Source organism: Salmo trutta, chromosome 18 (genome assembly GCF_901001165.1).
Source record: "Salmo trutta chromosome 18, fSalTru1.1, whole genome shotgun sequence".
NCBI classification, from domain to species: Eukaryota; Metazoa; Chordata; class Actinopteri; order Salmoniformes; family Salmonidae; genus Salmo; species Salmo trutta.
Window position 1 is genome coordinate 36,948,473 of NC_042974.1, and position 25,582 is coordinate 36,974,054.

The following is a 25,582-nucleotide window of genomic DNA, read 5'->3' on the forward strand; positions in this document are numbered from 1 at the left end:
TCAATTCATTTATTATATTTGATTACAGACAGTACACCTATGTTGCAATTATATCTGAAAAATACAGTTTTTATTTGTATGAATGATTGTAGATGATGTCTTCATTGATCACACCTTTGATTACAAATTGGATAGATATTATGGAAATTATATATTTTCTGTCAATTTTGTTGGTTAATGTAAGTGTATTGCCTAATGTGAAAACTGTGTAATCTACTGTCATTTACAGTACTGTATCATATTGCTTCAGCACTTCTAAGGGCGATTTAAAACACGTATTTTGCATTGTTTGCTATTGGATTAACTGGTAGTTAAAACAACTCAATTTAAAAGATATCATTATGTTGTGTTTTGGTGATTAATGTTCTCATTATATTTCACAATAAACTTATTCTGAATCAATGGTTGTGTTGTTAGAGATGTTAACAATCAAAATTAATCCAAATAAATGAAAGACTGGGTGCGTTAAAAGCAGTGGTGGAAAAAGTACACAATTGTCATACTTGAGTAAAAGTAAAGATCCATTAAGAGAAAATTACTCAAGTAGAAGTGAAAGTCACCAAGAAAAATATTACTTGAGTAAAAGTCTAAAAGTATTTGATTTTAAACATACTTAAGTATCAAAAGTTAAAGTAACAATTTAAAACTGATAATAATAAGATCAGACGGCACAACGTTTTTAATAAAAAATGTAATTTACGGATAGCCAGGGGCACACTACAACACGCAGACATCATTTACAAACTAAGCATTTGTGCTTAGTGAGTCCTGCAGATCAGAGGCAGTAGGGGTGAACAGGGATGTTTTCTTGATAAGTGAGTGAATTTGACCACTTTCCTGTCCTGCTAAGCATTGAAAAGTACTTTTGGGTGTCAGGGTAAATGTATAGAAAGTGTACATTATTGTGTAAGACGTTTATTTAGGAATGTAGTGAAGTAAAAGTAGCCAAAAATATAAATAGTAAAGTAAAGTACAGATACCTAAAAACAACTACTTAAGTAGTACTTTAAAGTATTTTTACTTTAGTACTTTACACCACTGATTAAAAGTGTGACCAGTTTCGAGTTCTGTACTAAGAATGATTAAAAAAATTCTAGTAGGTGCATGCTTGTCAATAACTGGAAGAAACAATTTTATAAATGCATCAAGTGCAGCTTCTGGATGCTTCTCATTATACACATCAGACCAACAAGTATGATGTGTTGTTAGAATGAGGGGATTAGGAGTGTTGTGCAATGGCATTATGCTTTCTACAATTTACAACTTACACTGAGAGCAGGAGGCCTATAGATATGTCTGGAAATCATCCTTCTACTGCAGCTGTACACTGTTTCCACTACAGATGAGAACATCTTGTTTGTGCAGCCATGTTGACTCAGGTGTCTAATAAGGATTAATGGCATCAACTGAAAATGGTTGTCAAGCAATGACCAACAACCAACTTGACAGAGCTTGAAGATTCTTGAAAAGAATAATGGATAAATGTTGCACAATCCAGGAGACTCACAGCAGTAATCACTGCCAAAGGTGATTATAACATGTATTGACTCTAATCAAGAAATGCTGGTGTTTTATGTTTCAATATATATATATATATATATTTTTTTACAAATGTTAGAATTTTTCTTACACTTTGACATTACAGAATATTTTCTGTAGATCATTGACAAATAATGACAATTACATCCATGTTAATCCCACTTTGTAACTGTAAATGTAAATGTGGAAAAAGTGGTTTTCCACATTGTAAATGTGGAAAAAGTGGTTTGAATACTTTCTGAAGGCACTGTAGAGTACATCGAGTCCGACTAAACTGCATTATCCTGGTAAATTGTAGTATTACCCTATACATTGGCCTAGGGTCAACTGAAAAGCACAGCAGTGGGATACATTTCTCCTTGTATTTGCTTACTGCTATTTACATTAGATATGCCAATTAGATGAATTGTTGAAATAATATTTGTTAGATTGTTGGAGGTATGTTTGATCATCAATTTGAGTGTACTGGGCCTCGCTGCTGCTTATAATAGGCCAATGTATGCTATGCCTGTGTTGTATATGACATGATATGAGAGTAGGCTGCTAGTGTCTCTAGTTGATGTGATAGCAATAAGATCTGGCAAGTTTGTCAAAGGAGCCATGAGCGTAATAGCGGGAACGGTGCTGGAGCTTTCTTTGACCAATATATCAAGTCTTTGGCTTTGCATCAAAAAAACGCAGTTCTTCTTTTGGACGCAAGATGGGGCATACACGCATTATTTGACATAGTTAGCCTACGCTAACGGCAGTCTGTTTGCCCCAGCACAGGACGAGGGAATGGGCTGGGCTGAATCAAGCACTCCTGCATGAAGACAACTTGTGTAAGTTGCAAGCCGCCAAATACCAATGTAGAGTTTATTTGAGATTGACGTATTGGTAGCTAGCTAGTTACCAAGCTATAGTAAAAGCTTCGACGTGAACTGGCTAGCATTTGAAGTGCGTTTTGAACGTGCCATGCGTTGTTGGCTAATGTTATGCTTACCAGCTAACGTCATCTAGATGTCAGAGCTCATTCTGAGCCAGGTTAATAATAACTAACTACTGAGAAAAACGTCAATCCGCTGTATTATTTGCTTAACAAGTTAACGTTAGCTAGCTATATCCCGACTAACTTGGCTGGTTGTGGTTAACTAGATAACGCGTTCGCTAGCTAGAACTGATAGCACTAACTACATGTGAAGTGTTGTTTTTAGCTGTCAAGTTAGCGCTAGCCTTTTAACGTTAGCTATTTCATAACGTAATTAAAAGCCACAATCTGCAATTCGTTATAACTAACGTGTGTTCTGCCAAACTAACGTTACTGCAGCCCCGTCATTTCTATTTATTATGGGCCTCTTAGCTAACGTTAGCTAGTTACTTTACACAGTTGCTATATTTTAAGTTATGATGGGGTTAATTAGCTATCTACCTAACTAGCCAAGACGATTGAACTAAATTTGCTCTCTTGATGACGTTGACACTTTTATTTATATATATATATATATATATATATATATATAAATAAATAACATTCAGGTCCTGCACTCAGGTCCAAAGTTTGCCTCACGTGCTCGACCAGATGAATTCACTACTTTGCACTACTAGCCTATAGGGCATTGGGTGCCATTTGGGATGCAACCTCCCTCTGTTTTACAGTCAGAAAAATACCTTGGTTACAAACATTATATTCCATAGGGTCTACTGCCAACTATGAAATGTGCTTCTTTACTCAAATCTGTTTGATCTCGCTACTCGACAGCTGCATCTCCAATTCATGGTGAGCAGCGATTTGGTCAGGAAGTGTAGTAAACCATGGTCATAATACCAGGGTCAAAAATAGTGGTGAATACGCAACCTGTCACTGTTGCGTTATGGTGTGGTTTTATGCAAGCTCTTGAGGTTTTTCACAAGTTCTGTCATTCATTCGGTATGCTTCTGGTTGCTGCTAGGTCAGACTATTATTGTGGTTAATCAGTGTTGAATAGACACTCTACACTGGGTTTAATATCAAGCTTTGCTAGGAGGGCTTTCAGATATCCTATTACACTTATTTTGTGTTGCCTTGCATGGAAGCAGAATTGTATAGAGAACTTTAGTTGTTTTCACTATAAAATAATAAAAGCAATATTTTCATTAATACTAACCAACCTGTTAGGCATGTGATGTAACCTACTATTGCATCATACTGTATTTTATTGCATCAAATACTGCCTATATGATGGACCACATCATCCAATTTACAGGACAAGTGTGTCCGTTCACTCTTTTAGGACCTAGAGAGAAGGGGGTTCTGTGCCACTCTTGCCTCAAGTGTGTTTTAGTGCATTGTTCAAGCCCAGGCCTTTTGTGAGACATTACAATGTCCCTCTCAAGAATGTAATATGGACAAAAGCTATCCTTCACCAATTCACCTGTAAATTGAATTAACACAGTGGAGTGAGCAAGCCACAGATATTACAGATGCTAATTGCCAAAACACCACACAACACACGCACCTCTGTCTTGTCACATTAGCTCTCAGCAATTCATATTCATATGCGTTATCGCAGTGCATTGCTGTTACAGTGTATTTTGAGACCATCCAGCTATAGTTTTAACAATGTTTGGTGGGTGAACTGCGGCGATTGACTTGGTCGTGATTAGAGGTCGACCGATTAATTGGAATAGCCGATTAATTAGGGCCGATTTCAAGTTTTCATAACAATCGGTAATCGGCATTTTTTGACACCGATCATGGCCGATTACATTGCACTCCATGAGGAGACTGCGTGGCAGGCTGACTACCTGTTATATGAGTGCAGCAAGGAGCCAAGGTAAGGTGCTAGCTAGCATTAAATGTATCTCATAAAAAACAATCAATCTTAACGTAATCACAGGCTAACTACACATGGTTGATATTACTCGTTTATCTAGCTTGTCATGTGTTGCATATAATCGATGTGGTACCTGTTAATTTATCATTGAATCACAGCCTACTTCCCCAAACGGTGATTTAACAAGCGCATTTGCCCAAAAAAGCACTGTCGTTGCACCAATGTGTACCTAACCATAAACATTACCGTCTTTCTTAAAATCAATACACAAGTATTTTTAAACCTGCATATTTAGTTAATATTGCCTCCTAACATGAATTTCTTTTAACTAGGGAAATTGTGTCACTTCTTCTCTTGCGTTCTGTGCAACAGAGTCAGGGTATATGCAGCAGTTTGGGCCGCCTGGCTCGTTGCGAACTGTGTGAAGACTATTTCTTCCTAAGGAAGACAGCCAACTTCGCCAAACGGGGGATGATTTAACAAAAGCGCATTTGTGAAAAAAGGCACAATCGTTGCACGAATGTACCTAACCATAAACATCAATGCCTTTCTTAAAATCAATACACAGAAGTATATATTTTTAAACCTGCATATTTAGTTAAAAGAAATTCATGTTAGCAGGCAATATAAAACTAGGGAAATTGTGTCAATTCTCTTGTGTTCATTGCACGCAGAGTCAGGGTATATGCAACAGTTTGGGCCGCCTGGCTTGTTGCGAACTAATTTACCAGAATTTTACGTAATTATGACATAACATTGAAGGTTGTGCAATTGTAACAGTGTAGGTTCCGTCCCTCTCTTCGCCCCAACCCGGGCTCGAACCAGGGACCCTTGCACACATCAACAACTGACACCCACCGAAGCATCGTTACCCATCGCGCCACAAAAGCCGCGGCCCTTGCAACGCAAGGGGAAACCTTACTTCAAGTCTCAGCGCGAGTGACATCACTGATTGAAACGCTATTAGCGCGCACCACCGCTAACTACTAGCCATTTCACATCAGTTACACAATGTAACAGCGATATTTTCAGTTATGGATGCCAACGTTAGATAAAATACAGAACGGTTTTGTATTTCACTGAAAGAATAAACGTTTTGTTTTCGAAATGATAGTTTCCGGATTTGACCATATTGATGACCTAAGGCTCGTATTTCTGTTTGTTATTATATTATAATTAAGTCTATGATTTGATAGAGCAGTCTGACTGAGCGGTGGTAGGCAGCAGCAGGCTCGTAAGCATTCATTCAAACAGCACTTTACTGCCTTTGCCAGCAGCTCTTCGCAGTGCTTTAAGCCTATCAACTCCCTAAATTAGGCTGGCAATACTAAAGTACCTATTAGAACATCATTAGTCAAAGGTATATGAAATACAAATTGTATAGAGAGAAATAGTCCTATAATAACTACAGCCTAAAACTTCTTATCTGGGAATATTGAAGTCTCATGTTAAAAGGAACCACCATCTTTCATATGTTCTCATGTTCTGAGCAAGGAACTTAAATGTTAGCTTTTTTACATGGCACATATTGCACTTTTACTTTCTTCTCCAACACTTTGTTTTTGCGTTATTGAAACCAAATTGAACACGTTTCATAATTTATTTGAGACCAAATATATTTTATTGATTTATTATTAAGTTAAAATAAGTGTTCATTGTTCATTCAGTATTATTGTAATTGTCATTATTGCAAATATATATATATAAAAATTGGCCAATTAATCGCTATCATCTTTTTTTTGTCCTTCAATAATCGGTATCGGCGTTGAAAAATCATAATCGGTCGACCTCTAGTCGTGATGCCTCCCCCTTGGCATCTCTGTGACCTACCTTTTCTTCTGCTTCTGCCTTTGCATTGCTTGCTCTTTGGAATTTTAGGCTGGGTGTCTAAAGCACTTTGTGACAACTGCAAATTTAAAAAGGGCTTTATAAAATACATTTGATCTGCAGCAGGAGCCGAGCCCATGGCTCATTTAATTTGTGATTGACTTCGCTTTAATCTGAATGAAGCATACCAGAAGTTAATGCAGTTAGGTGAAAACTTATGGTGAAGGGGGGAGGCAAATTATATATATAGTTTTTTTAGTTTGGATATTACTCACAATGATGCAGTAGGTAGCCATTGTTTCCACAAGCCCTCCCCCAACCTCACTTTCTTACTGTTTCCATAATTCTCCTGTCTCTCACTTCCCCAATGATCTTTTTTACTTTCTCCCTCCTTTCCTTCCCCTCTACTTTTGTGCTATTTTATTGCCCGGCCACTTGGTTTCCAGTGGTGGACAAAGCGTTCTCTCACATAAGAAGAATGAATGTGGACGCTGATGTTGGAGTTAGGACCAAGCCCAGAGTCTATGGTTCGGTTCACTCCCCCCTCTGACCTTCTCTTGTTTGACCTTTCTAACATGGTGGCTCTGCAGTCTATAGCTTTCCCTCTTCTGTCTTTGTTTTTGAGCGCTCTCTCTCCCCTCACACATCGAAAATCCCAGCTTTTCTGCACAAAACAGAGGCTGTTGCTTGTCATTTGTATTTATGGATCCACATTAGCTGCTGCCAAGACAGCAGCTACTCTTTCTGGGGTCCGGCAAAATTAAGACAGTTATACAGTTTTTAAACATTACAATACATTCATAACAGATTTCACAACAGGCCCCTACAGGCCCCTACTTCACTACCACATATCTACAATACAAAATCTGTGTGTACGTGTGTGTATAGTGGGTATGTTATCATGTGTGTATGCATGTCTCTGTGCCTATGTTGGTGTTGCTTCACAGTCTCCGCTGTTCCATAAGGTGTATTTTTATGTTTTTTCTAATGATTCTACTGCTTGCATCAGTTACCTGATGTGGAATACAGTTTGATGTAGTCATGGCTCTATGTAGTACTGTGTGCCTCCCGTAGTCTGTGCTGGACTTGGGGACTGTGAAGAGCCCTTTGGTGTCATGTCTTGTGTCCCTTAAACAGACACCTCGGTGCTTTCAACATGTCAATACCTCTCACAAATACAAGTAGTGGTGAAGTCAATCTCTCCTCCACTTTGAGCCAGGACATATTAATGTTTGCGCTCTGTGTACATCCAAGGGCCAGTCGTGCTGCCTTGTTCTGAGCCAATTGCAATTTTCCTAATTTCTTCTTTGTGGCACCTGACCACACGACTGAACAGTAGTCCACGTGCAACAAAACTAGTCTGTAGGAGCTGCCTTGTTGATAGTGCTGTTAAGAAGATATAGCAGTGCATTATTATGGATACACTTCTCCCCATCTTAGCTACTGTTGTATCAATTTTTTTATTTTTTTTATTTAACTAGGCAAGTCAGTTTAGAACAAATTCTTATTTACAATGACGGCCAAACCCGGACGACGCTGGGCCAATTGTGCACCACCCTATGGGACTCCCAATCACGGCCGGATGTGATGCAGCCTGGATTCGAACCAGGTACTGCAGTGAAGCCTTTTGCACTGAGATGCCATGTCTTAGACCACTGCGCCACTCGGGAGCCTGTCATGTTCAATACGGTTGACCATGACAGTTTACAGTCCAGGGTTACTGCACGCAGTTTAGTCACCTCAACTTGCTAATTTTCCACATTATTCATTACAAGATTTAGTTGAGGTTTAGGGTTTAGTGAAGTATTTGTCCCAAATACAATGCTTTTAGCTTTTAAAATATTTATGACTAACTTATTTCTTGCCACCCATTCTGAAACGAACTGTAGCTCTATGTTAAGTGTTGCAGTCATTTCAGTCGCTGTAGTAGCTGATGTGTATAGTGTTGAGTCATCCATAGACACTCTGGCTTTACTCAAAGCATGTCGTTAGTAAAGTTTGAAAAATGTAATGGGCCTAGACAGCTCCCCTGAGGAATTCCTGATTCTACCTGAATTATGTTGGAGAGGCTTACATTAAAGTTATTGATTAATAATGACAAACCTCCTGGCATTGACAATTTAGATTGAAAGCTACGAAGTATGGTAACGTATTCTATAGCCACTCTTATCTGCCATATCTTTAATCTGAGCCGAGAGCAGTCCTGGTCTACTCCAGTCCTCAGGGGCCTGATTGGTGTCACACTTTTGCCCCAGTCCCAGCTAACACACCTGACTCCAACAATCAACTAATCATGATCTTCAGTTTAGAATGCAATTAGTTTAAATCAGCTGTGCTTTCTAGGGATGGGGGAAAACGTGACACCAATCAGGCCCCCAAGGACTGGAATTGCACAGGCCTGGCCAAGATGAAAGTGTGTGTCATCAGGCCTGGAGGGAAGCCAAAGTAATTCTGCTGCCCAAGAGTGGTAAAGCAGCCTTTACTGGTTCTAACAGACCTATAAACTTGCTGCCAGCTCTTAGCAAACTGTTTGAAAACATGGTCTTCGACCCAATACAATGCTATTTCTTTGTAAACAAACAGACTGCCAACATGCTTATAGAGAAGGGTACTCAACATGTACTCCACTGACACAAATGACTGATGATTGGTTGAAATAAATTGATAATAAGAAGGTTGTGGGAGCTGTACTGTTAGATTTCAGTGCAGCCTTTTTATATTTGATGACCATAACCTGTTGTTGATAACTTGTGTAATGGCTTTTCAATCTCAGCTCTGAATCCACAATATGGCAATCTATCTAATAGAACACAGAGGTTTTTCTATATTGGAAGCTTCTCTAATGTCAAACATGTGAAGTGTGGTGTACTGCAGGGCAGCTCTCTAGGCCCTCTACTCTTTTCTATTTTTACCAATGACCTGCCCCTGGCATCAAAAAAAAGCATGTGTGTCCATGTATGCTAATTCAACCATGTAGGCACCAGCAACCACCGCTAATGAAGTCACTGAAACCCTTAACAAAGACTTGCAGTCTGTTTTGGAATGGGTGGCCAGTAATACACTGGTCCTGAACATCTCTAAAACTAAGAGCATTGTATTTGGTACAAACGATTCCCAAAGTTCTAGACCTCAGCTGTATCTGGTAATGAATGGTGTGGCTGTTGAACAAATTGAGGAGACTAAATTACTTGGCGTTACCTTAGATCTTAAACTGTCACTTGTACATATACAGTACCAGTGAAAGGTTTGGACCCTCCTACTCATTCAAGGGTTTTTCTTTATTTTTACTATTTTCTATATTGTAGAATAATAGTGGAGACATCAAAACTATGAAATAACACATGGAATCATTTAGTAACCAAAAAAGTGTTAAACAAATCAAAATATATTTTATTTGAGATTCTTCAAAGTAGCCAAAAGTTGCCTTGATGACAGCTTCGCATACTCTTGGCAGCCTCAACCAGCTTCACCAGGAATGCTTTTCCAACAGTCTTGGAGTTCCCACATGTGACCCGTTTCAGGAAAATAGACCTATGTCGCAAGTAACGACTTCACAAGAGAGCCATTTTAACATTTATTTTTTATTTTTATATATTTTTTTTAATGAAAATGTGTTTTTTGGTAGAAATGCCTTCTGGAACATGTGAACTTTCATGTGCCTTAATAACAAACTTGTATGCCATCTGAATAAAATTGTTAACCTCTCTGGGCTAGGTGGCACCAAATCGTTCCACCTACGTAACAGCCAGTTGAATCCTGTTGCGCGATTTTCAAAACCTTTGAAATGCTATTACTTCAATTTCTCAAACATATGACTATTTTACAGCTATTTAAAGACAAGACTCTCGTTAATCTAACCACACTGTCCGATTTCAAAAAGGCTTTACAACGAAAGCAAAACATTAGATTATGTCAGCAGAGTACCCAGCCAGAAATAATCAGACACCCATTTTTCAAGCTAGCATATAATGTCACAAAAACCCAGAAGACAGCTAAATGCAGCACTAACCTTTGATGATCTTCATCAGATGACACACCTAGGACAGTATGTTATACAATACATGCATGTTTTGTTCAATCAAGTTCATATTTATATCAAAAAACAGCTTTTTACATTAGCATGTGACGTTCAGAACTAGCATACCCCCGCAAACTTCCGGGGGAATTTACTAACAATTTACTAAATTACTCACGATAAACGTTCACAAAAAGCATAATTATTTTAAGAATTATAGATACAGAACTCCTCTATGCACTCGATATGTCCGATTTTAAAATAGCTTTTCGGATGAAGCACATTTTGCAATATTCTAAGTACATAGCCCAGCCATCACGGGCTAGTTATTTAGACATCCGGCAAGTTTAGCCTTCACCAAAATCAGATTTACTATAAGAAAAATGGTCTTACCTTTCCTGTTCTTCGTCAGAATGCACTCCCAGGACTTCTATTTCAATAACAAATGTTGGTTTGGTCCCAAATAATCCATCGTTATGTTCCATCAGCGACGTTTTGTTTGTGCGTTCTAGACACTATCAGAATGGTAAATCAGGGTCGTGCGCATTTCGTGAAAAAAAATTCTAAATATTCCATTACAGTACTTCGAAGCATGTCAACCGCTGTTTAAAATCAATTTTTATGCAATTTATCTCGTAGAAAAGCGATAATATTCTGACCGGGAATCTGCCTGTCTGTAAAAAGAGGGAAAAACAGAAAGGCGGGGGTGGCCAGTGCACGCGCCTAAGCCTTTTGTCTGCTGATAGACCACTTAGCAAAAGCGCTCGTGTGTTTCAGCCAGGGCTTTGAATTACGTCATTCAGGTTTTTCCCAGGCTCTGAGAGCCCATTGGAGCCGTGGGAAGTGTCACGTAACAGCAGAGATCCTTTGTTTTTGGAAGAGATGTCAAAGAAAGCCAATTAATGTTCAGACAGGCCACTTCCTGTAAAGGAATCTCTCAGGTTTTTGCCTGCCATATGAGTTCTGTTATACTCACAGACACCATTCAAACAGTTTTAGAAACTTTAGGGTGTTTTCTATCCATATATAATAAGTATATGCATATTCTAGTTACTGGGTAGGATTAGTAACCAGATTAAATCGGGTACGTTTTTTATCCGGCCGTGTAAATACTGCCCCCTAGCCCCAACAGGTTAAATTACGAGCCTTGTTGGTTAAGCCACAGAAAGTCAGTAGCCTTCCCACTAGTCATGATTGGCTGAGATAATGAGACGGCTGAACATGTCGAGAGAGGAGTTCAGATTGTTCTGCCATATAGAAGGCTTCCGTCTATTTGAGCTGGTCAGTCTGTGTCAGTAATCCTGTCGAACGCATCTTTTTTTTGTTGATGTATCATGTAGTGGAGCTGCATAAGTGTTACTCTCCACTCTGGAGAATCGAGTTTTGAAATCAGTGGAATTAGAATATGATGGCTAAAGAGATGGAGAAAACGCCTGTCTCCAGATTACATCTTCAAGTGTACTGTTAGCTCGCTAGCTAACATTACGTGTATCCCAGAACCATTTGCTTTGCTAGTTAGAGCCTAATGTTAGCTAGCTTACATTGAAACTGGTTGGTTAGCTCCCAGCAGATTCATGCAGGGTAGTAACTAGAGGTCGACCGATTAATCCTAATGGCCGATTTAATTGGGGCCGATTTCAAGTTTTCATAACAATCAGTAATCGGCATTTTTGGACGCCGATTACATTGCACTCCAAGAGGAGACTGCGTGGCAGGCTGACTACCTGTTATGCGAGTGCTGCAAGGAGCCAAGGTAAGGTGCTAGCTAGCATTAAACCTATCTTATAAAAAACAATCAATCTTAACATAATCACTAGTTAACTACACATGGTTGATGATATTACTAGTTTTTCTAGCTTGTCCTGCGTTGCATATAATCGATGTGGTGCCTGTTAATTTATCATTAAATCACAACCTACTTCCCCAAACGTGTGATTTAACAAGCGCTTTCGCGAAAAAAGCACTGTCGTTGCACCAATGTGTACCTAACCATAAACATCAATGCCTTTCTTAAAATCAATACACAAGTATATATTTTTAAACCTGTATATTTAGTTAATATTGCCTGCTAACATGAGTTTCTTTTAACTAGGGAAATTGTGTCACTCTTGCGTTCTGTGCAACAGAGTCAGGGTATATGCAGCAGTTTGAGCCGCCTGGCTCTTTGCGAACTGTGTGAAGACCATTTCTTCCTAACAAAGACTGTAATTAATTTGCCAGAATTGTACATAATTATGACATAACATTAAAGGTTGTGCAATGTAACAGCAATATTTAGACTTATGGATGCCACCCGTTAGATAAAATGCGAAACGGTTCCGTATTTCACTGAAAGATTCATGTTTCTTTTTCCCGAAATGATAGTTTCCGGATTTGACCATATTAATGACCTAAGGCTCGTATTTCTGTGTGTTATTATAATTAAGTCTATGATTTGATTGAGCAGTCTGACTGAGCGGTGGTAGGCAGCAGCAGGCTCGTAAGCATTCATTCAAACAGCACTTTCCTGCATTTGCCAGCAGCTCTTCGCAATGCACTGTTTATGACTTCAAGCCTATCAACTCCCGAGATTAGGCTGGCAATAGTAAAGTACCTATTAGAACATCCAATAGTCAAAGGTATATGAAATACAAATGGCATAGAGAGAAATAGTCCAATAATAACTACAACCTAAAACTTACCTGGGAATATTGAAGACTCATGTTAAAAGGAACCACCAGCTTTCATATGTTCTGAGCCAGGAATTTAAACGTTAGCTTTTTTTACATGGCACATATTGCACTTTTACTTTCTTCCTCAACACTTTGTTTTTTGCATTATTGAAACTAAATTGAACATGTTTCATTATTTATTTGAGACTAAATTAATTTTATTAATGGATTATATTAAGTTAAATTTGTGTTCATTCAGTATTGTTTTAATTGTCATTATTACAAATGTATATGTAAAAATTGGCAGATTAATCGGTATCGGCGTTGAAAAATCATAATCGGTCGACCTCTACTCTGAACATTTGATGTTGAGATGTCTGTTACTTGAATTCTGTGAAGAATTTATTTCGGCAGCAATCTGAGGTGCAGTTAACTCTAATGAACTTATCCTCTTCAGTAGCGGTAGCTCTGGGTCTTCCTTTCCTGTGGCTGTCTTCATGAGAGACAGTTTCATCATAGTGCTTGATGGTTTTTGCGACTGCAAATTTCTGATTTATTGACCTTCATGTCTTGAAGTAATGATGGACTGTCGTTTCTCTCTGCTTTTTTGAGCTGTTCTTACCATCATATGGATTTGGTCTTTTACCAAATACGGCAATCTTCTGTATACCACTCCTACCTTGTCACAACACAACTGATTGGCTCAAACGCATTAAGAAGGAAAGAAATTCCATAAATTAACTTTTAACAAGGCACACCTGTTAATTGAAATGCATTTTAGGGGACTACCTCATGAAGCTGGTTGAGAGAATGCCAAGAGTGTGCGAAGCTGTCAAGGCAAAAGGTGGCTACTTTGAAGAATCTCAAATATAAAATATATTTTGATTTGTTTAACACTTTTTTGGTTATTGCATGATTCCGTCTGTGTGTTTCATATTTTTGATGTCTTCACTATTATTCTATAATGTTGAAAATAGTAAAAATAAAGAAACCCTGAAATGATGAGACTATGAGGAGGTCAGAGACCTCAACGTGATCAAGACAAAGGAGATGATTGTGGACTACAGGAAAAGGAGGACCGAGCACGCCCCCTTTCTCATCGACAGGGCTGTAGTGGAGCAGGTTGAGAGCTTCAAGTTCCTTGGTGTCCACATCACCAACCAACTAACATGGTCCAAGCACACCAAGACAGTCGTGAAGAGCGCACAACAAAACCTATTCCCCCCTCAGGAGACTGAAAAGATTTGGCATGGGTCCTCGGATCCTCAAAAGTTTCTAGAGTTTCTACTTTAATAACTCTAATCAACTTCTGCAGGCTCTAGTTTTGTCTTACCTTGATTATTGTGTGTTTGAGTGCTGCAAGGAAAGACCTAATTAAGCTGCAGCTAGCCCAGAACAGAGTGGCAAGTCTTGCTCTTCATTGTAATCAGAGGGCTGATATAAATACTATGCAAGCCAGTCTCTCTTGGCTAAGAGTTGAGGAGAGACTGACTGCATCACTTATTATTTTTATAAGAAACATTAATGTGGTGAAAATCCCGTTGTTTGCATAGCCAACTTACACACAGCTCTGACACACACACTTACCCTACCAGACATGCCACCAGGGATCTTTTCACAGTCCCCAAATCCAGAACAAATTCAAGAAAGTATACAGTATTACATAAAGCCATTTTTGCATGGCACTCCATTCCATCTCGTATTGCTCTAATAAACAGCAAACATGGTTTAAAAAAACAGATAAAGCAACACCTCTCCCTGTTTGACCTCGATAGTTTGTATGTGTTGATATGTAGTCTACGTGTGCCTTTTAATTTTTTTTTAATGTAGTTTTGTACTGTTCTTGTCTATTAATGTTATGTATTGCGTCATGTTTTGTGTGGACCCCAGGAAGAGTAGCTGCTTCTTTTGTAACAGCTAATGGGGATCATAATAAAATACCAAAAAAGAACACCCTCTGGATGTAAAGCCATCACACATATGTGTAACACATATTTGTTTTCCAGTAGCAGACTATGATCGATAATGTTAAAAGCCACACTGAAGTCTTAAAACCTTTTATGGCTAGGGGTTCCGCTAGCGGAATGTTTCGACAACATCCGGTGAAATGGCAGTGCGAAATTCCCCCAAAATTATTAGAAATATTTAACTTTCATACATTCACAAGTGCAATACACCAAATTAAAGCTTAACTTCTTGTTAATCTAGCCACCGTGTCAGATTTCAAAAAGGCTTTACGGCGAAAGCAAGCCATACTATTATGAGGACAGCACCCCATCAAACAAACACATGACAATCATAATTCAACCCGCCAGTCGCGACACAAAACCCAGAAATAACGATATAATTCATGCCTTACCTTTGAAGATCTTCTGTTGGCACTCCAATATGTCCCATAAACATCATAAATGGTCCTTTTGTTCGATAAATTCCGTCATTATATCTCCAAAATGTAAATTTATTTGGTGTGTTTTATTCAGAAAAACACCGGTTCCAACTCGCGCAACATGACTTCAAAATATCTAATAAGTTACCTGTAATCTTGATCCAAACATTTCAAAAACTTTCCTAATACAACTTTAGGTATTTTTTTACGTAAATAATCGATAGAATTTAAGACGGGATAAACTGTGTTCAATACTGGATGAAAACAAAGTGGAGCGAGCTTTGGTCGCGCACCCCAATCACAACAGTACAGTAGACTTGACCCTCGTTCTGAACAGCAATACTTCTTCATTACTTAAAAGAAAAACATTAACCAATTTCTAAAGACTGTTGACATCCAGTGGAAGCAATAGGAACTGCAAGCAAGTGCCTAAGAAATCTAGATCCACATAGAAAACCCATTGAAAACACTGTCACCTCAAAAAAATATTTTCCTGGATGGTTTGTCCTCGTGGTTTCGCCAGCCAAATAAGTTCTGTTATACTCAGACATTATTTTAACAGTTTGAGACTTTAGAGTGTTTTCTATCCACATCTACCAATTACATGCATATCCTAGCTTCTGGGCCTGAGTAGCAGGCAGTTTACTTTGGGCACGCTTCTCATCCAAAATTCCGAATGCTGCCCCCTATCTTAAAAAAGTTAACAAAATAGCCCCCAGTCTTTTTATCATCAATTTCTCTCAGCCAATCAGTCACTTGTGTAAGTGCTATGCTTGTTGAATGTCCTTTCCTATAAGCGTGCTTAAAGTCTTGTCAATTTGTTTACTGTAAAATGGCATTGTATCTGGTCAAACACTATTTTTTTCAAACTTTACTAAGGGTTGGTTACAGGCTAATTGGTCGGCTATTTGTGGAACACAGTTTCTATGGAACTCGGTTTGGGTCTTTGCGTGTCAAAGATACAATTTAGCACTATTTGGCATGTCAAATAAGCCTGTTGACCAATCAGGACCTGAATATGACTGCACGTCACATAATAATTTAACGCGTTCATAAATTTTTTTACTTGCTAATTACACATTGATTACGCTATCACTCGTATTTCATATGTCACAACGATTCATCGATACGTATGCTACGATGCTGGTAAAGTTGTCTCACGCACCTATAGTGCTGGTCATTAAAAAAAGCAAGCTAGCTTATGGATGCAAACAATGTTCTTCCCCAAAAACAAAGCAAAACAACAATCTGTAGCTATAGTTAGCTAGCTGCAGTGAAATGTCTCCACACATCAGGTAGTGCCCGTGGCGTTTTCCTGTAAAGATTAGAACAGTTCGATTAAACAACTACTTTGTAAGATAAATGTTTTAAAATTAAATGTATGGAAACGGGTGAATTAACACTCCTCAGTTAGTAGGCTCAAGCAAGCTGAAACCCACATGGTAGCAAAAACAAACTAGCAGAAATTGTTAAGTTAGAAATGATTTAAACAAACTTTTCTGTAGGCTACTAGTTAACAAAAAATCATGTATGTCATATAAAATATATTTACCCCACCCAGTATTGTAATCAAAATGTACCAGAAAGCATGTAGTCCTTGGCTCAGACAGTGTAGTTGTGTGGGCTCAATAGCATCTCATTAGTGTGCAAGTTCTTGAGAATCAGCTGTACATGTGATGGACGAGTGCACTGCACATGTGATTGAAGAATGCACTGTGCATGCAGAGGGTTGCAATTCCATTGAATTGGGGATAGTTTAACCAAAATATGGCATAAGACCTAGAATTCCCTTGTGTATCCCACAAAGGTTAATTGTTATAAGCTAACTTTTTGGATTAATTTAAGCTAAATTCCCTAAATTCCTGCACTTAACTTCCCATGGAAAATTTCCTGAAAAATTCTGGAAATTTACCGGAAAGTTTCCAACCCTAGTTGTTTGTAACTAACCAGGTAGGTTGACTGAACCTGAACCAGGTTGCAGGCACTGGTTACAGTATGTTTTTTGTTGAGTGCGCAGCTTGATGAAAGCAGCTTCCCACAAGAATGGGCTTTAGGTGGGGAACATGAACCTGTAGCCATATTACTTCAACAGTATTTAACATGAGATCCTCTCTAATCTTTACAGGCATGTGCTTCTGGATGTAAACCTTAACACCACCACTGGCATTTGTATTTTCTGTAAATGTTATAACCTTGTGTTGCTACCACTGTATCATCAAAGGTATTGTCTGTGTTTCAGAGATGGTCAGAATATGAATTGTATTTCCACCAACCCTCTGATGCCTGACACAGTCAGTGTCAATTGGAGTTATAGACCTACATGTTGCAGCACTATTGAAATCTCCCCAAGAGGATATTGTGTGTGTTTGTGTCACTGTTGACCAAGAAACATCTCAGGCTAGTCTGAACCTCACCTTCATACACTCTTTAAAGCCAATGTTTAGGATCAGTCCTGGCAGGGTGTTTGTCAAGTGTGTGTGTGTCTATCGAATGACTCCAGTGGATGTGGAGGCTAGCCCTGACGTCACCCCTTTACACAATGCACAACAAGCAGGCCTTTTGTCCCAATTATCCTCCCACATACTGCTCATAATGTCCCAGACTCTTTATCTGAATCAGAGGGAGGGAGAGAAAGAGGGTATTTTATCGTGGACACCAAAAGGTCTGTTTCATGCCAATTCCTACAATCAGAAATGATGACAGTAGGGATGTTTATCGGTTAGCCAGCGGAAATACATTTGACTTGTCATGCATATCGGTCTGTAGGTTAATTTTGTGCACCTCCCGTTCTTCATTCAGATGCATAGGCTATAGCCTGCCTACCTTTGACTATCAGCGTGCCTCCCACCTCTTTGCAATGTGAGCTTGAGGCAGTATAATTGTTTGAAACCTGAACGTTTTACTTTACTTCAAATAACGAGGTAAGTCTTACCTTGCTTCAAAGTAGCCTTGCGAAAATCCATCCATAGAAATGTAGAGGCAATTATTTTATAAAGAATTGCTCATGCCGTTAACCAGCATTTTTCTCCTGTTTTTATTGGTTTTCATATCAACTTTCTTTTGTTGTCCAGAAGCCGAAAGCACAATCCTAGTCATATTAGCAACCCATCATAGTAGTTGCTATTAGATTCCCCATCTTTCTAAGTTTCTAATGGAAATGTTCATCTGTCACGTGGAAGTACTCACATTTAGGTGCGCAGTTTAGAACTATGATTTCCGCAAATTGCATTTGGGCAAGTGTTTGAAAATGTTTTATGTTAGCTGCTTCATTACAGGAGTTCCATGTTCAATAATAGGCAATAGCCTTTTCACTGTTTCCATTAAGCTCTTAATAAAAAAATGTCCGGTCCTTGAATGCATGCATAGTTTCAGAGAGGAAGAAGCGAAGCGAGAGGTTTCACTCTGTCCAAAATAAGTCCAATGCATTTCTATGGCTTATTTTGGGCCTAAGCTTGTCGCCTGCCTTCCCGCCTTGGTACGACTCCCGTTCGTTAGGGCGAAAACATAAGCATCTCGTCATTATATACAGATCTGTGATAGTATTTTCTGTTGGTCAATTCATTTTACTGTTTGGAAAAAATGTAACCGTTTTGTTGACCAGTTAATGAGGGTCAGTTAGTCAGCAGCAAAATTGACAGAAATTTGCATTCCTAGATGACAGTTAAACCATGCTACAGCAATGTGTGCAGTATTATATCCACACAAGTATTACGTTTACCTACATGTTGTAATCTTTCACTAGTCTTTTGAGTTGGAGAGTTGAAATCATTATTAGTCATTTTATCCACCAGGAGATGTCAGTTGGTTGGCTGCCTGCTCAGTCTTTGAGTTAATAAATATTGCTCACCCCAGCTCCTCAGAGTATCTGGTTGTTGAGATGTTGACTGAGCTCCAGGTCTGTACTGTAAATGAAACTGTTCTCAGTCAAGTTACCATCTATGAAATTATTTCTCAGCTAATTCTCAGCTTTGAGTTTGTAGAGGCGAAAAGAAGGCTTGGGTAGACGGCAGAGGCTTACCAGATGTGAAGGGAGGGAGGGGGAAAAAAGGAGAGAGAGGGGGATGGTAGAGTAGGTGACAGAAGGAAACTGATTACATGGAAAGGGATAAATGAGATGGAGTTGAAGTTTGTCACACGATCCTAGTACCAGGTGGCAGAGAGGCTGCCAAGGCTTGCCAGAGAACACTGGACTACAACTCTTCATTACACCTTATCAACTGACTTCTCTCTCTCCCCTCCCTCAGGCTGTCCTCCATCTAACCCCTCCTCTCTCCCGGCCCCTGGGTCAGGGAATGTGCCAGCCCTGGAGATGCCTTACGTGGATCGGCAGAACCGGATCTGTGGCTTCCTGGACATCGAGGAAAACGAGAGCAGTGGGAAGTTCCTGCGCCGCTACTTCATCCTGGACACCCAGCCGGGCAGCCTAGTGTGGTACATGGATAACCCTCAGGTAACATACAGTAGGACAGCTGGCGAGCATTAGCTGTTAGCATTGTGGCTGTTACTGTTAGGGATGGGCATTTTGAAATATGATAAATTACAGGTAACTGCCAAAATAATAGGGTGTTGGGCCACCACAAGCCGCCGGAACAGGTTCAATGCACCTTGGCATGGATTCTAAAAGTGTCTGGAACACTATTCTTCCACATTACATTCTATTATTTGTTGTTTTGTTGATGGTGGTGGAAAACGCTGTCTCAGGTGTCGCTGAAGAATCTCCCACAAGTAGGGCCATATAAAAGTTCAAATGTTTTCCCAAAATCCTTTTTATTTTTCCAGGTTTCCCCCCCAGCTTTTTTCTTGCAAAATCACACTTTTTAATAGAACATCCAATTGAGTTGTTTTTCTATGTTGACTACAACTCTTAAACCACATCAGGAGAAAACGTTTTAGGTTTTGGATTTTTTGTTGTTGAATGTACTCATTAATTCCAGTACGCACATAGCAAGAGGCTGTTGGTTAATGGTGTTTTTGTAGTGCACGTGATGGTAGAGTTGATGCAAATAATCATCATATTATTCTGCAAGGTAAGCATAGGCTACTTTGTAGTTAACAATTAACTGATTTTGGGAATGCCTTTCCATCTACCAGAAGATTTTTCATTAGCATCATCGCTAACGGCTACACAAAGTGGTAGCTGTGCACACCTTACATACAGAGGGGGACTCTCGTTGCCTCTTCAAAAAGTTGCAGGAAATCCAACTCACTGATGCATTCTGTTCATGTCTTATTATAAACTTTGTTTTTTTATTTGTTAAGTTAAATAAATGTTTTAATTTAGTTGAATTACGTTTTATTCTCTGGATTCCGTGATTCTGTCCGTGTTTTCCGTTTCGCAGATTTTATAAGGCCCCACATAAGTGTTCAATTGGGTTGAGATCTGGTGCTTGACACACACCCTTTAACCCCCCCCCCCAATACTCCTTTTAAGAAGGAAGTGGTCTGATGAAGCAGATGCTAAGCTACAGGACTGTTTCCCTAGCACAGACTGGAATATGTTCCTCGATTCATCTGATAACATTGAGGTGTTTAACCCCTAGAGCAGTGGTCACCAACCTTTTCTGAGTAAAGATCACTTTCACAGTCAAAAAGCATTTTTTTGCATTTACCAAATAAAAACAGTTCTGTAGGAATGTGGTTTGTGCAGTAGGCAGGCCTAATACATTATCACAGTATATTGGCTGTATGGCTCACCTGCCAATATTGTTCTTCTCAGACCATATTATCTTTCAAAACTAGAGCTTTGATAACATAATAGATGACTTTAGGGCCTGAAACTTACTTTTTTGTTTAAAAATCTACCAGCTACTGAGATTTTTTTTACCAGCCAACACGTTTGTGTCATTATTACACCAAAAACAAAAAATGGGTGAGCATGCTTGTAATGTTTCAAAAACAAATGTATTACTAGTAAGCAGTTGCGACCCGTCATTCAGGGCAGGTGGGGCAGAGCCACCTGTTTAGCTAAAACAAATACATTTTTGTTTCCTGTTTTTGCATGTTATTTTTGTATTAATACATGTCACATATCAGTTTGCAAACAATGTAAAAGTGAATAACGCCACATACAATTTAATAAGGCCACACACAACTATGGTCTCTTATTTGCTTTCTTAAGGCAGCTCCAAAATGCAGGTGTTTCAGCCTCGCTCAGTGCTTTCTGTTGTGGTGGGGCAGTCAGCAGAAAATACACAGCGTAGGGGTTTTCTAATGTTCTCCAGTTGTGCCGGAATTGGCTCTGTTCTGTCACTCATGGCGACACTCAGCGCAAAATCTACAGGGAGAGAGAGAAAGTTCAAGCCCCTTGCGTGCTGCCATAGAGTTACGTTAGAAGTGCCCATCCAAGAAGGCTCAAGGTCATTGGCCACAGATGAAATGACGTCAAATCATGTTATATCTACTGTAGCTTTGATTGGACTGATCATGTCAACATCATACTTTCAAAAGCTTAGCTAGCAAGCTAGACAAGCAGTAATCATGAATCAAGTTGACAATCTACTGGCAAATCTTTTTCAGTCTTTGTCATATGAAGAGAAATTTAAGATATAACGTATGCTCATCGGCCATTGGACATAAACATTAGACAAGTTGGAAATCGCAAGTTCAAAAATGAGGGGTTTGGAAGGAATCAGTGGCTAACTGCAAGTGTTGCAAAGCAATCACTAGCCTGCTATTCGGTGGAGAGGGTATGTGGTCCAAGTCTGGGTTTAAGGGTCTTTTTTCCAAGCTTAAAAGGATAAACATGCAACACCATGGGCCAGAAAAGGTTGAAAACATTGACAGTATGGCCAATCAAGCATGACTTCTGCCGCGCTCAAAACAAATGGAAACTTAGAACTGGGAAATCTCAGATTTCAGTGAGTTCAAGACAACTGAGAACTCTGGGGAAAAAAACTAGCTCTGACTGGGGAAATACGTTTTGAATGGTCAACCTACTTGGAATTCCAAGTCGGGAACTCGGGCCTCTTTCTAGAGCTCCGACCTGAAGATCATTGACATCATGATTCGACCTTGTTTTTTTCTGAGTTCCCAGTTGTCTTGAAAGCACCATAAATCCCGAGAATGCCAGACTTTGATGACAAAGTTTGATGACAAAATATGACCACAAGAAGGACTGCCGCGCCACCTTGTTCAAGTGAGCACAGCACAACAAGGTGAGTCCAAAAATGTGTTGTATTCTGCTGCATGAATTATGTAATATGCCAAGGAGATATGTATACTGTAGCAAAGACAGTAATACTAAGTGTATGCTGTGTATTAAGCTGTTAATAGCCCATGTGCCTCAACCTAATAATTCGGTCCTTTTCTCCCTCATAACTTGGCCTACTGTTTTGACTTCGTGGCGCACATGTAGCCTATAGCCTTGAATATTGTAAGAACTTCAATTGTTTGCTTATATGCCCCCTTTTATTTATCCTATGGTACTGTAAGAATGGCCCATGTTCTGAATTCTGATCAGCTATGTTTTTAAAAAGGCAGTAAATGAGGCTGAATGAACTGTTGCGCTGCCAGACAAGGTTCCGCTGATAGCCAGGTGTAGCAGTGGTAAGGATTCACGCCATGGTGCTGAAAAGAAAGCTCTGCTGTTGGGACAGCTTTATGTAGGTCATAACAGTTGTCGGGCACCGTTTGTCACCATTATAGTGCAATTATAATGTGTTGTGTAGTGGCTTTGCTGGCATTCATCAACAAATATGTTTGAGTTTTCCCCACCAAGATTTACATGCTAAAATCGCCACTGCTAGTAAGAAGTGATGTCGTATATTGCTAAATGTTATAACATTTTGTGACCCGTGTCTTTTAACCAAAATATCACAGATGAGACTAATGTTCAGCTGCTGAAGCGTACACTCAAATATTGAAAAACAACCTAGCTTGTGAACAAAACAGTGTAAATCACAAAGGCTCACTTGGGTAGACTTTTGAGTAAACTAGACCAACTTTTATGACTGTGCACAGCACTTCAAAATATGTATCTTCACTTCAACCACAGTTCGCACAGCTCCCCACCAGGCAGTCTTGATGCGCCATGCGTGAGGTGGGATACATAGGATTCGTAGGTCTTGGTGTGATTAGCTACCAGCTATGAAACAAAAATACATAAATTCTGCAGTAGCTTTTTTCTAAGTATTAGTCTTTTCACAAAAACGTCTGTAGCATCAGAACGGTTTGACCACATATGACCATTCTATAGAAAGGGGAGACTCTCACAAACATGATGGTGTTTGCTCGAGGCAGACCTGTTACTTGAAACGCATTCCTGGTGACTACCTCATGAAGCTGGTTGAGAGAATGCCAAGAGTGTGCAAATGTGTCAAGGCAAAGGGGGATACTTTGAAGAATCTCAAATATAAAATATATTTTGATTTGTTTAACAAATCCATGTGTTATTTCATCATTTTGCTGTGTTCACTATTATTCTACAATGTAGAAAATTTGTAAAAATTACATATTTGAATGGGTGGTAGTGTCCAAACATTTGACGTGTGTGTAATATGTATATATAAACTCAGCAAAAAAAGAAACGTCCTCTCGCTGTCAACTGCGTTTATTTTCAGCAAACTTAACATGTGTATATATTTGTATGAACAAAAAGGACGTTTCTTTTTTTTCTCCTGAGTTTATATAGAAACACATTGAATAAATAAATAAGGTTTTGAAGTCTGTCCTATCTATCCTATCTATCTACTGCTCAAAAAAATAAAGGGAACACCTAAACAACACATCCTAGATCTGAATGAAAGAAATAATCTTATTAAATACTTTTTTCTTTACATAGTTGAATGTGCTGACAACAAAATCACACAAAAATAATCAATGGAAATCCAATTTATCAACCCATGGAGGTCTGGATTTGGAGTCACACTCAAAATTAAAGTGGAAAACCACACTACAGGCTGATCCAACTTTGATGTAATGTCCTTAAAACAAGTCAAAATGAGGCTCAGTAGTGTGTGTGGTCTCCACGTGCCTGTATGACCTCCCTACAACGCCTGGGCATGCTCCTGATGAGGTGGCGGATGGTCTCCTGAGGGATCTCCTCCCAGACCTGGACTAAAGCATCCGCCAACTCCTGGACAATCTGTGGTGCAACGTGGCGTTGGTGGATGGAGCGAGACATGATGTCCCAGATGTGCTCAATTGGATTCAGGTCTGGGGAACAGGCGGGCCAGTCCATAGCATCAATGCCTTCCTCTTGCAGGAACTGCAGACACACTCCAGCCACATGAGGTCTAGCATTGTCTTGCATTAGGAGGAACCCAGGGCCAACCGCACCAGCATATGGTCTCACAAGGGGTCTGAGGATCTCATCTCGGTACCTAATGGCAGTCAGGCTACCTCTGGCGAGCACATGGAGCGCTGTGCGGCCCCCCAAAGAAATGCCACCCCACACCATAACTGACCCACCGCCAAACCGGTCATGCTGGAGGATGTTGCAGGCAGCAGAACGTTCTCCACGGCGTCTCCAGACTCTGTCACGTGCTCAGTGTGAACCTGCTTTCATCTGTGAAGAGCACAGGGCGCCAGTGGCGAATTTGCCAATCTTGGTGTTCTCTGGCAAATGCCAAACGTCCTGCACGGTGTTGGGCTGTAAGCACAACCCCCACCTGTGGACGTCAGGCCCTCATACCACCCTCATGGAGTCTGTTTCTGACCGTTTGAGCAGACACATGCACATTTGTGGCCTGCTGGAGGTCATTTTGCAGGGCTCTGGCAGTGCTCCTCCTTGCACAAAGGCGGAAGTAGCGGTCCTGCTGCTGGGTTGTTGCCCTCCTACGGCCTCCTCCACGTCTCCTGATGTACTGGCCTGTCTCCTGGTAGCGCCTCCATGCTCTGGACACTACGCTGACAGACACAGCAAACCTTCTTGCCTCAGCTCGCATTGATGTGCCATCCTGGATGAGCTGCACTACCTGAGCCACTTGTGTGGGTTGTAGACTCCGTCTCATGCTACCACTAGAGTGAAAGCACCGCCAGCATTCAAAAGTGACCAAAACATCAGCCAGGAAGCATAGGAACTGAGAAGTGGTCTGTGGTCCCCACCTGCAGAACCACTCCTTTATTGGGGGTGTCTTGCTAATTGCCTATAATTTCCGAAATGTATTGTCGGAAGTCAATCACACTTCTGTGAAATCAAACTGTCCACTTAGGAAGCAACACTGATTGACAATACATTTCACATGCTGTTGTGCAAATGGAATAGACAACAGGTGGAAATTATAGGCAATTAGCAAGACTCCCCCAATAAAGGAGTGGTTCTGCAGGTGGGGACCACAGACCACTTCTCAGTTCCTATGCTTCCTGGCTGATGTTATGGTCACTTTTGAATGCTGGCGGTGCTTTCACTCTAGTGGTAGCATGAGACGGAGTC

The 25,582-nt window shown here is 39.9% G+C and overlaps 1 protein-coding gene across 10 annotated transcripts in view; it reads left to right on the forward strand.

The window, feature by feature from the left end:
- The first annotated feature begins 2,259 nt into the window (after positions 1 to 2,259).
- The window catches only part of LOC115153254 (pleckstrin homology domain-containing family A member 1), a 44,243-nt gene continuing 20,920 nt past the window's right edge, over positions 2,260 to 25,582 (forward strand). For 9 of the 10 annotated variants that reach the window (XM_029698500.1, XM_029698501.1, XM_029698504.1 and 6 more), the window contains exons 1-2: positions 2,260 to 2,360; positions 19,455 to 19,660. In XM_029698500.1, coding sequence (XP_029554360.1) covers positions 19,520 to 19,660 — 141 coding nt within the window. In that variant the 5' untranslated portion in view covers positions 2,260 to 2,360; positions 19,455 to 19,519. Of the gene's footprint in view, positions 2,361 to 19,454; positions 19,661 to 22,236; positions 22,365 to 25,582 lie in introns of those variants that run through there. The other variant, XM_029698506.1, reaches the window with a different exon arrangement.